This window comes from Dipodomys ordii, unplaced genomic scaffold (assembly GCF_000151885.1).
Source record: "Dipodomys ordii isolate 6190 unplaced genomic scaffold, Dord_2.0 Scaffold189, whole genome shotgun sequence".
NCBI lineage: Eukaryota > Metazoa > Chordata > Mammalia > Rodentia > Heteromyidae > Dipodomys > Dipodomys ordii.
In genome coordinates this window covers 2,193,132-2,209,796 of record NW_012267405.1, presented here as the reverse complement: position 1 = coordinate 2,209,796, position 16,665 = coordinate 2,193,132, and the positions used below count along the sequence as shown (strand labels likewise).

The window sequence follows — 16,665 nt, the reverse complement described above, 5'->3', positions numbered from 1 at the left end:
ACAAATGAGTGCGGGTAACCATCCAGGCAACCTTCCCCTCCCCCGAGCTGCTAACTCTTCCCAGTGCTTGTCCAGCACAGAGGCCAAACAGAGTGGGAGCTCTGTATTGGTCTTGGGCCCAGGAACCTACATTTTCCCAAGCTGCCAGGCTGGGCAGGTGCACCCCGCTGCATGAGACCCCCCAGCCCCCAGTACCGACATAGAGGAAGTGCTCCTGGGTCTACCAGAGCCCTTGCTTCCTTTGGCCGAGGTCAGGCCCTGAGACCTGAACCCCTTTGGCTAACACTCCTTGTGGCTGGTGGAATGCGGGCAGGTGGCAAGCTAAGTGGACATACCCAGGAGGGCTGGCGCTTCCTGCTGGGCACCCAGACCAGGGAAAGTGGGTGGAAACAGCGACTGAAACCGGAGCCTCTTCCTGCCTGAGCGGGAAGCAAAGGCCACTGCACAGGGCAGGTGGCCTGGTTATAAGCTCTGTGGCTTAGCAGCCTGGCCCAACAGCTGCCACCTGTCACCTGCCACCTGCTGTGCCTCTCAGCAGGGCATCTGGGTTGCAGCCCTTGTTTGCAGCTCAGAGCTGGAGTGAGCAATGTGTCTGGAGTGAGTACTGAGGTGAAAGGGCTGGATGGGCTGGGCTGGGGGCTTCAGCCTTCAAAAGCCCCTGGACTAGAATGCCATCCTGTCCACAGCTGCTCTGGAGCTCTGCTCTCAGAATCGTTCACCAGAGCCCTCGGAGGGGAAGCCCTTCCTAGCAACTCTTTTCCACCCTGATCCAGAAAATGACAACTCTCTGCCTGAGGGGCGATCCCTGGCTTTCCCTTTTGTGCCCTCCGCTGGCTGTGGCCCGAACCTAGCCCTGTGCTGCCCATTGGCGAGTTATAGAACTTTCTTCAGCCTCACCAGGAAATGAGGTTCCTGCCATCAAGGCAAGTTTGGACACTGCCCAAGAGGCTGCCCTGGCCAGGCTAAGGTTGGATTCCCACTGCTGAGTTTGCTCAGAAGTCAGTAGCTGGCTGGCTGCCCTTCCCCTGCCTTAGGCCAGCAGGAAAGACGCATGCCCTTGCGGATGGCCCTCTGGTCGTCCAGAATTCTCTCATGGGCTAGCAGACCATCAGCACGACCTCGCAAAGAGCTAAAGACAGCTAAAGAACCCTGAGGGTCCAAGAGGTTATTGGCCAGTAACCAGCCAACATCCTGACCACATTCAGATTTAGCTTTCCTACTTCTGGGTTTCTGCTTTCACATCGCAAAAGCCATCAGTTGGTTTTGTAGGTGCAGATTCGTGAATGCCACAGGCTGATGTGGGTTTCCTCAAAGCGCCCTGCGAGGTGCTTTGTGTTTGTGAATAAGAGATTTCATGGTCACTTGTGGTTGGGAAACAATGCATATTCTAGACAGTGGGCCCTGTGTGTGCATCTTGGCTCTGCACGTTTGTATTCAACTAATGGCAAGTTGAAAAAAAATGCATATAATTGCATCTCTGAGGTTCATGTATAGACTTTTTTTCTTGTCACCAGTCCCTAAGCAACACAGAATAATAACCATTCATGTAACATTTATATTAAGAATGATAAGTAATTTAGATCTGATTTAAAGTATACAGCAGGATGTACATAGCTTTTGCTTTGGGGAGGGGGTTGGAGGGTGCCTGCCCCTTAGCTTTTTTGCTCCAGGCTGATACTCCGTCATTTGAACCTTACCTCCACTTCTGAATTTTTTGGTGGGCAGTTAGAGATAAGTTTCACAGGCTTATCAGTCTGGAATAGCTTTGAACTTTGATCCTTAGATCTCAGCCGCTTGAATGGCCAGGATTTTGGGCGTGAGCCACTGGCATGTAGCTGTGTAAAGCTTCCATGCAAAGATGACCTCCCTTTACATAAGGTTGGGTTTTGGTATCCAGGGTAGAGTGGGGCGGGAGAGTCCCGAGACCTGCGTGGTCCTGAGGATGTGAAGGAATGTCTGTGGCACCTGTCAGGATGATGAGTCTCTAAAAGGTAAGGAATGAGAGCCATTCTGTGTAACCCAGACTGTCAAAGACTTGTTTGGCAATCCAGCCTTTTATTCTTTGCCCCAGTGCCCTCCATTTACCCACCAAATGTGAGCTCCTCGCACTCAATGCTGGGGAGACTGAGCCAGGCCCCTTCCCCAGTGTGAGACCAACCAGAGAGCAAATCACTTTACTTCCTGCACACCCCTGGCTCAGCAGGGGAGGGCCTCCAGCAGGACACCCCTGTACTAACCACATCATGACACCCGGTCTAGCATGCACTGGCACAAACCGAAATCAGTACCGAAATCCATCATGGCAGAAGGAATGGTACCACAAAAGATCAGCAAGCCCTACAGGCTTTCTTCTACTCATCCTGACAGCTGGTTTACCACCGAACCTGCCGCCTCTAGTCCTTTGACTTGGTGTGAAGCTGTTTGAAAGCTTGGGGGGCTGTTGACACAGAAGTCCTGCTCTCCCCACAGAATGACAAGCTGAGAACCACACTGGATGATAATCTTCCAGCGACCACCGAGAATGAGGCTTAAAGTGCCTCATGGCCTTCTTACCTTGATGTCTGCCACCATCCAGTGCCTCCAGAATCTCGCTTTGGGGTTGCGCCTGCTGGGGGCATCTGGATCCACCATCACCAGGACGTAGTTCCCACCCTGCAATACAACGCACCATGAAGCCGTGTAGCATCGGGACTCTCAAGCCGGAGGGGGAGACTCTACCTGAGACTGCAGGCAGTCCCTACGGCTCCCTCCCCAGTTTGTGCTAGCTCTCTTGATGTTTCTCTCATGTCACATGTTGATTCTTAGAGAAATAAAGTCTGTGGAGAAGATGGCAGATCTCTAGGCCTTGATGAAGACACAAAGCCAACAAGGCATATTTACTAAGCACCCCAGACCCCACAGGCCAAGAGATGGGTGCTTGCTCTGTCTCAGAACCCCTGGGGTCAATACCTCTGTTCACCAAGCATTAATTGAATATGTACAAGAGATGACTATGTACCAGGTCAGTAAGAGGCATGCTTTTAGGAAGTTTTAAGACACAGATGATAAAATAAATAAGTAGACAGCCAGCCAGAGAGGGACATGTTTAGTTGTGGTCCAGGCTCTGACGAAAGTGACACAGGGTAGGCAAGAGGGAGGAAGAAATCTGGGAACAGAAACAGTGACAAGGCCTTCAGCTGGGCCAGAGACAGAAGACCCGAGTGTCCAGGAGTGGACGAGTGGTAGGGCGGACATGGTGGGGTGAGAAGTGGCTGGTCCCAGGCACAGGAGACTTTCTAGGTCTGAGTAAGGAGTGAGATGTGACACTGAGAGCAATTCAACCACTAGAGGGGGTCCAGATGGAACTCAAGGCCCTGTGCTTGTTACACAGAAACTCTTAACCCCTGAGACACGTTCCCCCTTGCTTTTAGTTTGTGTTTTCCAGATAGCATCTCAAGAACTTTGCCTGGGCTGGCCTTGCATGTCGATTCTCACGTCTCCACCTTTGGAGTAGTTGAAACTATAGGTGTGTGATTGTGAGACCATTGGAAACTTTCCAAAGACAGGAAGTCTAAAGCTGGAAGTACTGATGGTTGAATACTAAAATCCCAAAGTAGCAGAGAACCACGTATTTGATGTGAACAGGAAATGAAATTAGAAAATGTGAAAATAGTCCCCCAAAGTTTTCTAGCATGCAGAATAAAAAGACAGAGAGGAAAATGTGTGTATGATACAAGAAAGGGAAACCTGTATATGATACATCTAAGAAGTGGTTCTAGCTAAAGCAATAAGAAAGTACAAAGAAAGTAGAAATGCAGTTTAAAAAAAAAAACAAATCTTTATCCTTCCTCTTTTTCATTTCTTTTTTTTTATAAACGACATGATTGTCTACATGAGAAATCCATAAAAACTAAAAACAACTAGAGTAATAATCCATAAAGTAAGCTGTCACCAAACGTATGCCAAACCTATAGTTTGCTATATACTAATAATAGTCTTCAGATGTACTTTTAAAATTCCCTCTACAGTGGTAACAAAAATGTAAAATATCCCAGAATAAATATGAAGAAAATGTAAGATTTATACAGACTAAACAAATATTACTGGTGCTCATAAGAAAAATTGAATAGATGCAGAGACAAGAGATTGCTCTTAAGTTAAAATAATTTTGTAAAAAAAATCAATAAAGCTTTAATTAATTGAATAATGTAACAAGTTTAATGAAAAATAAAAATTGTTAGTAGTTGTTATGGGAATTTCACAAATGATTCTAAATCTCACAATTAAATGCAAAAAGTAAGTAAATATAATAAAAAGAATTTGACCCAAGACACTATTTAAAAAGAAGAAATAGGAGTTTATGTTGATTTTATAGATATTAAAATACGTTATAAAGCTACAATAATTAGACCAATGTGACATTAAAGAGTAAATAAGTAAACACAACAAAAAAGGAGATCTATAGAGAAACTCAAATTCTTTCTCAACATTTAATGTACAATATTAATCATTTAACATGATAATATGTGACAGTTATTTCAAATCAGAGAAGGAAAGGTAGACTCTCTTATAAATGCTATGGAATAATTGGCTCATTATGTGGAATTATAAGCAGGTATTGGGCTGGGGGATGGCTCAGGGTACTGAGTTCAAACTCTAGTATGGCAGAAAAAAATGAATTTAGGGCTTTCTCTTTTTGTGGTGCTGAAGACTGAACTCAGGGTCTTACACTTGCTATGTAAGTGATCTTCTACTGAGCTAAATCTCCAACCCCAAACTTAGTTCTCTATTTCTTTCAGACACCAAAAAACTTCCATATTTAAATATGAAAATGAAAAATGAAACTTAAAAACTGGTTTAGGAACACAATGTTGAATTCATACACTGGAATGCTGTTGAAGTTCGATCTTTACAATATTAATAAAGGGAATATCTACAAAACTCTCATATGTAAAAGAAGCAAAAATTATAGGTAACAGTAAAAGAAGAAATAAAACTGTTTTTCTTCTTTACATACACAGAAGAGTGTGTATGATATTTCAAATGTGCAGGAAAACTATATCACTTACTATATATATTTATAGATAGATACGCATATGCATGGAAAATGTCTGGGAAAATATATATACCAAACTGTTAGCAGTAAATGGCATGAAGGAGAAGATTGATATTATCCAACTAGATATAATTTAAAATCTTTTATATGGCAAGAAAAATAATAAAATTCAAAGGCAATAAGCTGAGGATACATGTATTCAAGATCTATGAAAAAAGCGTTAATATATGAAGCACTGTTTAAATCAACAAAAAGACTCATAGCCCATTGGAAGATTAGATTAAAATATTAAAAGGCACTCATAAAATAAAAAATACAATTTATCAATAGACAAAATAGTTGATTTCACTAACATGTAAAAACTAAAATCAAATGCCAACTTTTATGCATTTTTATGTTTATCCTGAGTATGTAGAACCAAAGGGGAGGTTACCAGAGCCTATGCACCCTCAACCTCTCGTTCATGTCTTTATAAAAAAGTTCTTCAACTAAGAAAAGAAAATACCCATTACACAAAATATTCATGATGAGCATACAGGTGTCTCAGACTTGTGAGCCTGGCTACTTAAGAGGCTGAGATCTGAAGATCAAGGTTTGAAGCCAGCACGAGCAGACAAATCAAACAGACTCTTTATCTCTAATTAACCAACAAAAAAAGCCAGAAGTGGAGCTATAGCTTAAGTGGTAGAGCAGCAGCCTTGAACAAAAAAACTAAGCAAGAGAGCTCAAGCCCTACTGCTGGCACACGGAGGAGGAGGAAGAGGAGGAAGAGGGGGTGAGGAGGGGTGAGAAGGGATGAGGAGGGGGGAAGAGGAGGAAGAGAGAGGGAGGGGGAGGGGAAGGAGGAAGAGGAAGAAGAGGAAAAATGACTAGCACTCTCTGATTGATAGAAAAATTACAACAGGGTAGAGTTCCATAGTCTTCCAGAATCTGAAACTCCTTTGTGGCCATTAGGGCCCATCCTCTAAGCGCTGACAGCCAAGAGAGAGAAAGAGAGCTAGAAAGAGAGAAACAGAGACAGAGAGACAGAGAGACAGAGAGAGAGAATGCTATCAATGCTTTCAACAACAGAATCAGGATGGAGATGGAGCTTAGTGGCATACTGCTCACCTGGCATGTGTGAGGTGCTGAATTTGAATCCTAACATGACAAATCATCATCATCATCACCACCATCACCACAACCACCACTACCACCATCATCACGAACACCATCATCATCAACAGCAGCAAGAATAAACAAATAAAAGAGTTGTTTCCAGAGGTTCTCATACTTGCTACATGCTTCTTGCCTGGATCAGAGTGCTGTAGCTTCTCGGTCATGTAGATTAGAATGCCAGGCCTGGATTAGGGACCATAAGCACTTGATTCACTGTGGCCTGGAGATATTGGCTAGGTCTTTCTCCCTTCCAGCTTGTTCCTGAAAGCTGAAGAGGCTGAACTACATGATCTACTTTCCTTGGGGTTCTCACACCTATCTGGCGGATTCTGAGATCAGTGAGAAGGTTGGCCCACGGAGACGATCCCTGCTTCTGGAATTTGCGTGAAAGCATTGAACCCAGGGTCCCAGGGAGCCATCTGACCACCATGATCATTGCAGCACCAGTCTCAATAGCCAAGGCATGGAACCAACCTCAATGTCCATCAAATGACCAATGAATTTTTAAAAAGTGGTCTGTGCCAATGCCCCTTGACTTACAGGGGGCTACCACATGATAAATCTACAGTAAGCCGAATATGCTATAAGCTGAAAATGCATTTATTGTAAGTCATCGACCAAGTATCACAGTTTAGTCTAACCTACCTAAAATACCTCCAGAGTATATACATTAACACACAGATGAGTATCACCGGAGAGAACTGCACTGCGTATCACTAAACTGGGAAAAGATCCAGATTGTGAAGTCGAAATATTGTGTCAACCCTTTGTAAACCAGGTACCTAAACCAGCTGGAACTAAGAAGGAATACTATCAGCCTGTAATAAAAGGGGAGATGTGACAGGGGTGAACTTAGGATATTATTCTCAGTGAAATAAACCAGTCACGCAAAGACAAATACTGTGGGGTTCCACCTAAGTGTGGAGGATGGGAGTCGAAACCCCAGAGGCAGAGGCCGAGCAGAGGCCTCGGCCGGACAGGGTAGGGAGATGGCGCTAGAATCAGGGGCTAGATAGAAACTTTCCACAGTGAGTTCTGGACATCGGGTGCAGCATCCTCTTCACACCGTATCGTGACTTACAAGTCTCTTGAGAGTGGATCTCATTGTTAAGTGGTCGAGTGCTCTTAGCACAGAAAAAAAATCAAAGTAAATAAGAAGTAATACTGTCTGAAGAAGTGGCAAATCCTGAAGCGTGGTGGCGTGGCATGCTGGTGAGCTCTGGGAATGTCTATTGGGGGTGTGGGCAGCCCCATTTCTGTGTTTGTTTTTCCCTCCTAAAGTTAGGAGAGAAGGCTGGGTGTGGTGGCTCATGCCAATCAGTCTGTTTAGGAGACTGAGATCTGAGGATCATCATTTGAAGCCAGCTGGAGCAAACAAGTTCTATGATACTCTTACCATCAAAAAACCTGGACTGGGGCTGGGAAGTTGGCTCAGTGGTAGAGCGCTTGCCTTGCATGCATGAGGCCCTGGGTTCGATTCCTCAGCACCACATAAGCAGAAAAAAAAGCCAGAAGTGGCGCTGTGGCTCAAGTGGTAGAGCGCTAGCCTTGAGCTGAAGAGCTGAGGGACAGCGCCCAGGCACAGAGTTCAGGCCCCACGACCAGACCAAAAACAAACAAACAAAAAAACCTGGAGTGGAGCTGTGGCTCAAGTGGTAGAGCACTAGCCTTGAGCAGAAAAAGCTCAGGGACAGCACCCAGGTGCTGAGTTCAAGTTCCAAGCGTTCACGCACGCACACACACATAAACACACACAGTGTCTGCAAAAGACAGAAATAACTCAGTGTCCATCAGCCGTGGTATTGGTTAGTAAACAATGATACATGCTTACAATGGAAAGCTTTAGAGCCATTCAAAAAAAAACAACGAAGAATTCTTAGATTGATATATTAAAAAACAAAACAAAACAAAAAAACAAAAAACAAGCTCTCCAGGATAAATTAAGTGGGGGGAAAAACAACCTACATTGTAAACCACTGTCTGGTACCTTACTTTGATTCAAGAATGAGAAAATAAGGTATTCCTTCACATATATTCCTTTATGCTGTATTTGCATAAACAAACCATGAAGGGATTTTTTTTTAAATCATAGGAGCTGTGGGCGGTGGCAATGTTTGGGTCGTTGGGATAGAGGTGGGAAGAAGCTTCTCAGCTGGTTCTATCACTTTGATCTTTGAATCACGTGAGTGTGGTACCTGCTAAAAATAACCTGAAATTATGACACAAAGTGGATAGTAATTGCGTAGCATTATCTTGGAGATAATGCCTGTATCTCTCCCTCACCGAGGCTGAGGGGTGATGAGGGATGCCCATGATAGACAGCTCAGAGAATTCTCCCACCATTTTGAAGGGCATCTGTGGAGAAAGGAAAGGTGCCAGGTTTGAACCCAGACCACCACAGAACAGAGCCTGAGCAAGGCGTCCCATGTTCCTTGAAAGGCAAGTGACCCCTTCCTTAGCCAAAGGCCTCCTTCCCTTGACTTTGGTGATTTTTGCTATTTTTCATTCCTGAAGCTTCTTTCTCGGAACTGGGACCTGGGCACTCTTCCTTTCTCTAGCGTGTGTGTGTGCGCGTGCGTGCTGTGCGCGTGTGCATGTGTGTGCATGTGGGGTTCGAGCTCAGGGCCTCATGTTCTCCCTTGGCTTTGCCATTCGAGGCTGGCAGGTCTGCTCTGTCTCATCATGCCATTCGCTCCACATGGCTACCATGTAGCACAAGGCCCTGGGCCAGATGCCAGCACCATCTTCCCCAGCCTCACTATTCGCAAGCTAAATAAACCTTGCTTCTTTGTAAGTCACTCAGCCTATGACACTCAGGGACAGTGACAGGAAGCGGCCTAGCACCCCACCCATGCTTTCTCCTCACTCCGTGTGCTCGCTGCTCGTGTGGCTCTCTGTGATATGCTGTGGCTCACAGGCCTGGGAGTACAAACCTCTTCCTACATCACTGCCGTTTCCACCTGCGTGTTCACCATTCCCCGTGAAAACCAACCCAGGATGCATTTGAGAGCAGGTCCTGACTCTGTCGCGTCCAGACATCCCTCAAGGTCCTCTGGAGCTGAGGGAGCGTCCGGCACTGCGCCGACATGGTCCGACAGGCCTGTGTACGTAGTTTATTGTCGACAATGCTCACTTGTCTCCCTGGAGACTGAGCTGATCTGGCCAAGGCGGGATCACGGTCAAGTTGAATGTGTTCTCCGACGCCGTGGTGCTTACTCCCTGTCTGCATTTGAGAATGGCTACGGTTACGTGTCAGAGCTCCCAAGGCTGGACCCTCAGACCCCAGCCAGCGGTTTGGACTCCTCCTGGGGGTGAATTGAGAACCACCAGCCTCAAGTCCAGCTCCAAATCCACCGAGGCCAGCAACGGGACTTTCTTTCCTCGTGCTCTACCCACCTGGCCCGGGAATGCTCGTGTGTCCTCTATTGTAAGGTCTCGTCCGGGGCCTTTGTGCCTTGGCCCCAGAGAAGGGCCCCGGCATCCATGGAGAAGCTGAAGGTACAAACACAGTCGCCCCAGGCTCCCCCTGTTCGTGAGGATGTTGGTTGAAGTACAAATTTAGCCTGCAGTGGGCGGAGGTTTGAGCCTCCCCCACAAAGTTGTGCATGGGAAATCTAGTTAAGAGCCTTCTTCCTGGGAGGCTGTGGGGAACAGCTGCTCCTTACCAGGGCTGAGCAGCCCCCCAGGAAGCCATCTGGGTGCTGCCCCTTGAGCCCAAAGCCTTTCATCCCCGTGGACTGGCCCAGGGTTCAGGCTGGCGTCCATCCAGCACACCAGCCTCTCTTTGCATAGCACCAGCCAAGGCACATCCAGGACCTCGTGGCAGACGTGGCTGCACCCAGGAGCTGGGGCGCTTTGCACACACTGATGTGTTTTGTAAAGAGGTGATGTGGAGCCATGGTGTATTGGATGTCCTTTCTCCTCCCTGTCTCGATTAGAAGCTGGGAGGCTAAGATAACTAATTTCCCAGCTTCTACTGTGCTGAACAGTACAGCTGGCCAGGATGTAGGGGAAAGTCTCCGGGAGAAGAGATCTCTTCCTGAAAAGTTACAAGGAGAAAATCCAAGGTGGCTCTTTTTTTTTTTTTTGTCAGTCCTGGGGCTTGAACTCAGGGCCTGGGCATTGTCCTTCAACTCTTTTGCTCAAGGCTAGTACTTTACCACATTGAGCCATAGCTCCACTTCTGGCTTTCTGGTGGTTAATTGGTACTAAAGAGTCTCACAGACTTTCTTGCCTGGGATGGCTTTTTTTTTTTTTTTCCTGTCGGTCATGGGGCTTGAACTTTGGGCCTGGGCACTGTCCCTCAGCTCTTTAGCTCAAGGCAAGCTCTCTACCACGTGAGCCACAGTGCCACTTCCGGCTTTTCCTGTTTATGTGGTGCTGAGGAATCAAACCCAGGGCCTCATGCATGCAAGGCAAGCACTCTACCACTGAGCCACCTTCCCTGCCCTGGGCTGGCTTTGAACTGTGCTCCTCAGATCTGTTTCCTAAGTAGTTAGGATTATAGGCGTGAGCCACCAGTGACCAGCCAAAGTTGCCCTTTTGTTCCTCCATCCAGTCCCCATCCTCCTGCGTGGAATGCTGGGTGAGATGTGGGCTGTATAGCAAGACATCCTGAGCCCAAGAAGGGACAAGGGTCAAGTTAAAGGCCTGTGTGAAAAGACCTGGGATAAAGCAAAAAAAAAAGATTCTTGAGCTGCTGAATTAGGTCAAGATTGTTTCATGAAGCAAGGCCCTTAAGGCCTGGTAGTAAGACTTTTATCTTTCCCCTTGTGTCTAAGCACATTCCTAATGACACGTGTCATTTTTCCATGCTTGTTTGGGCCTGTGCCGGAGCCATGCGTCTGGCCTTGGTGCCAGAGTGGCTCTTCTGAAAGTCTCCTGATACTGTGAGGAAGTGGCTTGAATAAATGACCAACAGCCTCACCCCTAGGCCCCTGGTTCTTTTATGGCTAAGCTGTGCATTTGAGAAGTTATTTACCCTCGCCAAGATGGGGTTTGCGGATCTGCAAGTTGGCGACGGTACCTGTCTCCGACGAGAACAAGCTGAAGGTGTGAGAGTGTTTTTGAGACCGGTGTCAGGTCTTAGGGTCCGGCGGCTTTATCACTGACAAGGGAAGTGATGTCTGCTCTCAGAGGTGGCTGGTGTAGCTGTTACCTTGACAGCAGGAAGACTTGCTCCAGTTGCCTGAGGCTGTACAGTGTCCCTCCTGGGTCTGGACAGAGGTGAGCTGAGGACACTAGCGTGCCTCAGGAGGGACTGCGCTCTCCTGGGGATGGGGGCAGAGTAAGGATGCTGGATGGAATAGGGGAGTGTTTCCTTCATGGGAAACCTAGTGAATGGACCAGAATCTTCTGTGGCCTCCTGGCCATCATGTCCCTCACTGCCCTGAGAATGCCACAGATTCAGGTTCAGCTCAGATCCATAAAAAAGACCACAGTTCACCAAATTAAAAAAAAAAAAAAGCCTCCATCAAATGCAGACCGTCTTCAAGAATGATGTTAGAACTAGTCCTGAACTTCCTGTTCATGGCAACCCCGGACATTCTAAGACAAGGCTCACACCTTCTCATTACCCTCCCCACAGGTTCAAGAGCCCAGGCCTTCCACTCTGTCCACTACTTGAGGCCCCCTCTGACTCCCTGCAAGCTATGAGGGGCTCCCCTCATATGCTAGGAGAGAAGACAGCTGCGCAGAACAACTGCGGGAACCTAGGATACGGCCGGGTCTGGAATCCAAAACCCAATCAGAGGGCCTCGTCTTTCCCGTGGAGCGGGCGTGAGCTGACCCACCCTGGGCTGCGTCAGCTTCTCTTTCATAAGGAAGTTGACTTGGTTAAATGGTCATCGCCTCATCCACAGCCAAGCAGGCAGCGGATATCACCCCCACGTCAGCCTCCCGAGTTCCCAGTGCGGCGCATCACTGGACGCTGCCCCCTGGGCCTGCGCCCAGATCCCGCAGCTTTCCAGGGTGGGGGTGGGGGCTTGTGGAACCCCCTCTGCCTCTCCTTCCTCCGACAGCCCCCCACACACACTCAGGAGAGGTCTGTGGGAGCTCCTGCTCCACGCTACAGAACCACAGGACCTTCTGCCCATGACCCTTCCTCCCAGCCATTGGGGGCTGACTGACTGGGAGAGTAAGCCAGCCAGGTCTTGGTAAAATGATTCTCTCTAAAAACAAAACAAAAGGCTCTGATTTGTAGCCCTTATCTCTTTGGGGTTGCCTGATAGCATTCCGAGGCCCGGCTCTCGGAGGGCTTGGGGTAGCCTGGCAGGTGAGTGTGGTGGTGCTCTGCTGCCCTGCTGACCCAGACTGAGGAGGCGTCTGCGCTCCGATGGGATGCTTACTTCCTGCCGCTGGTCTCTGTGCACATGCCCGGGTCTCCCTCGTTCCCCAAGTTAAGTCCACCTATGAAGACCTACTCTGAACCCCAGGAGCTGGACACGCCCTCTGTCTTTGAACATCAATCATCTTTTGTTGGTACCTTTGCCGCAGAGCTTCTATATGCCCTAAGCATGAGCTCCTTCTCATCCGATGGTGACACAATTCTTGAGATAAAACATTGCTCTGTGTGTGCGCACACGCACGCACAGGCGCACAAGCCATACTGGGTCTTGAACTCGGAGCCTGGGTGCTATCATTTCGCTTTTTTTACTCAAGCTAGTGCTCTAGCACTTAAGCCACAACTCCACTTTTGGCTTTGGTGGTTACTTGGAGATCAGAGTCTCATAGACTTTCCTGCCTAGGCTACCTTTGAACCAGGACCCTCAGATCTCAGCATCCGAGTAGCTGGGATTACAGGCGTGAGCCACAAGAGTCCCGGCAAGGCACTGCCTTTTCACATTGTAGAAGGAAGAACAGAGCTGGACAACCCACTACACTATTGACCTCGACTCTGGCCAGCTTGCTACCCGGTCTTCTCCTCAGCCTGGGAAAGCCGAAGCCTCTTCTCACCCTACCTGACTCCTGAAAAAGCAAAAAATGAGCTGCGCACTTCCCCAAAGCGCAGCCATTGGAAGCAATGGTTGGGTGGGGCCAGCAAGTTTAGCATTGTTCTAAAAGCCAGCCCTGGGCCTCAACAGACTCAGGACGCCTTGGAGGCTGGGCCTGAGCCTGAGGAATCCAAGAGGCCCATGGTATGGCCTCCTCTACTCCGGACCTAAGCTGCTGCAATGGCCAAGGCCCCTAGTGTGAAGGAATTTGGGTTCTAACTTTAGGTGGCTACGTGGCGGGTGGCTGTGTGTTGTGAATATCTCATTCCTACTTTGGTTGCCCAGCTGGTAGGAACAGAACGGGTAGTCATGGGACTGTCATCATGTGCTGTCCAGGTTAACATGTAGCATTTCTATTACTATTAACAGACTTTCTGCTCCTCACTCCATCTGTTCTCTGAAATCATTGCAGTTGTACAGACCATGCCTTCGCTACAGGCAAGCTCTGGGGAAGGGATAGTGCTTTTATGAGAGGAGAAAAAAAAAAGTGTTAAAAAATAACAGCAAACACGAGAGGAGAGTGGGAATGAAGCTAGCAGCAGGTTTCTAATTTCTTTCAGATTCCGGCCTGGAAAGGCGACGTTTGCCACACTTGTTCCGGGTGAACAAGCTCAGCTCGGTGGGGGTGAATGGCTGGGCTTGGGGGAGGGAAGGGGGGGCTTAGTCTCTTAGAGGTGGTATTGGGTGCTGACAGGTTGGGCCTTGGTCAGGCTGCCCAACAGGAGATGCTGGGGAGGAGGTAGGACGCTGGGTGTTGGGATGTCACTGGACGTTCTTGCTCGGGGAGCTGGAAGGTGCCAAGGTGCCAGGAAGGGCCGGGACTAGTGGAGGTTAAGAGCAACATGGCTGGTTCCATCTGGGCCCGGTTTTCCCCAAACAAAATGGGCAAGATGAGTCTCAGTAAGGCCCTTTCTTGCCGAGCTATTAGGAAACTGGAAAGTTACTAGAAAATATTTCTGACACTTCTATGGAGAAGCTAGGGGCACTATCCAGGCCCGGGAAGACTCGGCATGTGAAATGCACTTAACACTAAAAGCACAAAGTGAATCCAGGCAGGTGGGACAGGCTTTGATTTGGGAATGTGGTATGGGGTTTTCCAGTCTTCCCGTTGGGATGTGAAGCCAGGTGTGGAGGCCCGGGTGACCTGCTCTCGCACGGGAGGGGTCTGGCGTGGCATGTCCCAGCTCATCGGATAAGGCTGAACACCGGTGTCTTATCTTCCGCCCAAGCCCTGCTTGGGATGACTACGGAGGTGCTGCCAGGATTTTCAGGGCATTTGATGGAGTCCAAGCCTTGTGTTTTCTGTGTCATCTTTGAAATTCAAAGGAACTCATGGGGTTCTGACCAGGGAGTTTCAGCTCTTCCTTCGATAATAGGCTTCAACAAATCTCAGGTTCTGGCAGGCCTTTGTGGTAGTTCTGGACAAAAAGGTGGCCCTGTTGGTTGATAGCACCCCCACCCCATCCACATCTGGGTGCTGTTATTAGGGAATTGGGAAGAAGAGGATTTGGAGTCACTCTTCCCTGTTGACCAATTTTGAGAGTCATGGTGCTTCCAGAAAAATCTACCTGTTCTCCTTTAGCCAAAGACTCGACTGTACAGAATGTGGCTCAGCCCCTTGAGACCATGTCTGTGTATAGTGGGCTTTTGGTGGGCTCGCTTCCCCCTGAACTTGGTGAGCTCCCCTTCTCCCCGACATACCCCCTCCTGGCTCTCAGTGGACGCTACTGAATCAAGCCATGCACTCAATAAAGATGTTTCTGTCTGTGATGGGAGAAATAAAGGATGGTGGTCCTCTGAGATTATGATGGGCCGAAAAGTAACTATGGCCCAGGGACGTCACAGCTAAAAAGCTGCAGTCAGTCATGCTACTGCACGTTTCCTGATGCTGCCGGCCCTGGAGGACGACAGTGCAGAGGAGGTGCACTGCACTGACTATCACCACTGGGGACAGATGACTGTGCGGCTGCTTGATGAATGGACTTATTATTATTTTAGGGTGAATACTTACAAAAACACCATATACACTGGCAGCAGCCTCAAATGGCTCCCATTTACTATCTCTTCATTGCATGATGAGGCCACTTGGAGTGACAGACCTGCGTCCTCTCCCTCTCCCTCTCCCTCTCTCTCTCTCTCTGTCTCTCTTGTCAGTTGTGGGGCTTGAACTCTGGGCCTGGGCACTGTCCCTGAGCTCTTCGGCTTAAGGCTAGCACATTACCACTTGAGCCACAGCGCCACTTCTGGTTTTCTGGTGGTTCATTGGAGATAAGAGTCTCACAGACTTTCCTGCCTCAGCTGGCTTTGAACTGTGATCCTCAGATCTCAGCCTCCTGAGTAGCTAGGATTACAGGCATGTGCCACTGGCACCTAGCATCTTCTAGGTATACAAGTGTGTGTGAACATCTGATGATGCTCAGACGTCCATGGAATGCCCACTGATGCATTTCTCAGAATGTATCCCCATTATCAAGTGACACAACTACTTCCACACAGAACCTGACACACATAGGTTGTACAATGAGTGTTCAGGCTGAGGGCACTCATGAAGCACATAAACTATGTAATGAAGGGTACTGATTCCTTTACCAAGAATCATTGCTGTTACCACATTTTATACTAAGATGTCCTGCCATAAGAAGTGAGTGTTGGAAGTATAAATTGGTGCAATCGGTAATGAAAGATTAGCAAACAAAATCATAGCTGTCACCAGTTGAACCTGTCTATATCAAGTGGCAAACACTTCCTATCCCAGGCCGGCCTTGTTCACCTCTACACAACACATCCTCATTCACACCTTAAAGAGAAACCCACCACTTTGGGAGGCTGAGTAACTTGCTCAAGAGCATGTCACTTGGCAGAGCTGAAGAGTCAGCCTGTTCTTTATTTTTTTAGGTAGGTTGTGGGGTTTGAACTCTGAGCCTGAGCACTGTCCCTCAGCTCTTCAGCTCAAGGCTTGTACTCTACTACTTGAGCCACAGCGCCACTTCTGGTTTTTCTGGTAATTTATTGGAGATAAGCCAGCCTGGGCTGGCTTTGAACTGCGATCCTCGGATCTCAGCCTCCTGAATAGCTATGATTACAGGCGTGAGCCACCAGTGCCCGGCCAGCCTGTTCTTCCTGCCTGTGGAGATCGGGCTCCCAAGGGCCCCTTCTGCTGCCCTCCAAGAGGGCAGAAGCTGGGCTTCTATATAGGAATTTATACCTCCTTAATCTGGTGGATTCTATTGGGGTGAAGAGCTTTATGGGGAAGGAAATTGTAGTCTTTCAAAAGTTTTTGACAGGGTGACTTTCAAAATCAAGAACCTTCATGCCAGGCACGGTGAGTCATGACTGTAATCCTAGCTGCTTAGAAGGTAGAGACTCAGAGTTCTGTTGTTTGAGGCAAAAAGTTCACAAGAACCTATCTCAAAAAAGGAAAAAAGAAAAGCACAACTTGGCACAGTGGTTCACACCTGCCATTCCAGCTGTAAATAGGTA

General features: G+C 48.1%; 1 protein-coding gene across 1 annotated transcript in view; it reads right to left on the bottom strand.

The window, feature by feature from the left end:
• Window positions 1–999: 999 nt before the first annotated feature.
• Pebp4 (phosphatidylethanolamine-binding protein 4) overlaps window positions 1,000–16,665 on the bottom strand; it is a 72,826-nt gene continuing 57,160 nt past the window's right edge. Inside the window, exons 4-5 of the mRNA XM_013034408.1 lie at window positions 2,554–2,652; window positions 1,000–1,149 (exon numbers count right to left, since the gene is read on the bottom strand). Of these exons, the coding sequence (XP_012889862.1) occupies window positions 1,000–1,149; window positions 2,554–2,652 (249 nt within the window). The remainder of the gene's footprint in view (window positions 1,150–2,553; window positions 2,653–16,665) is intronic.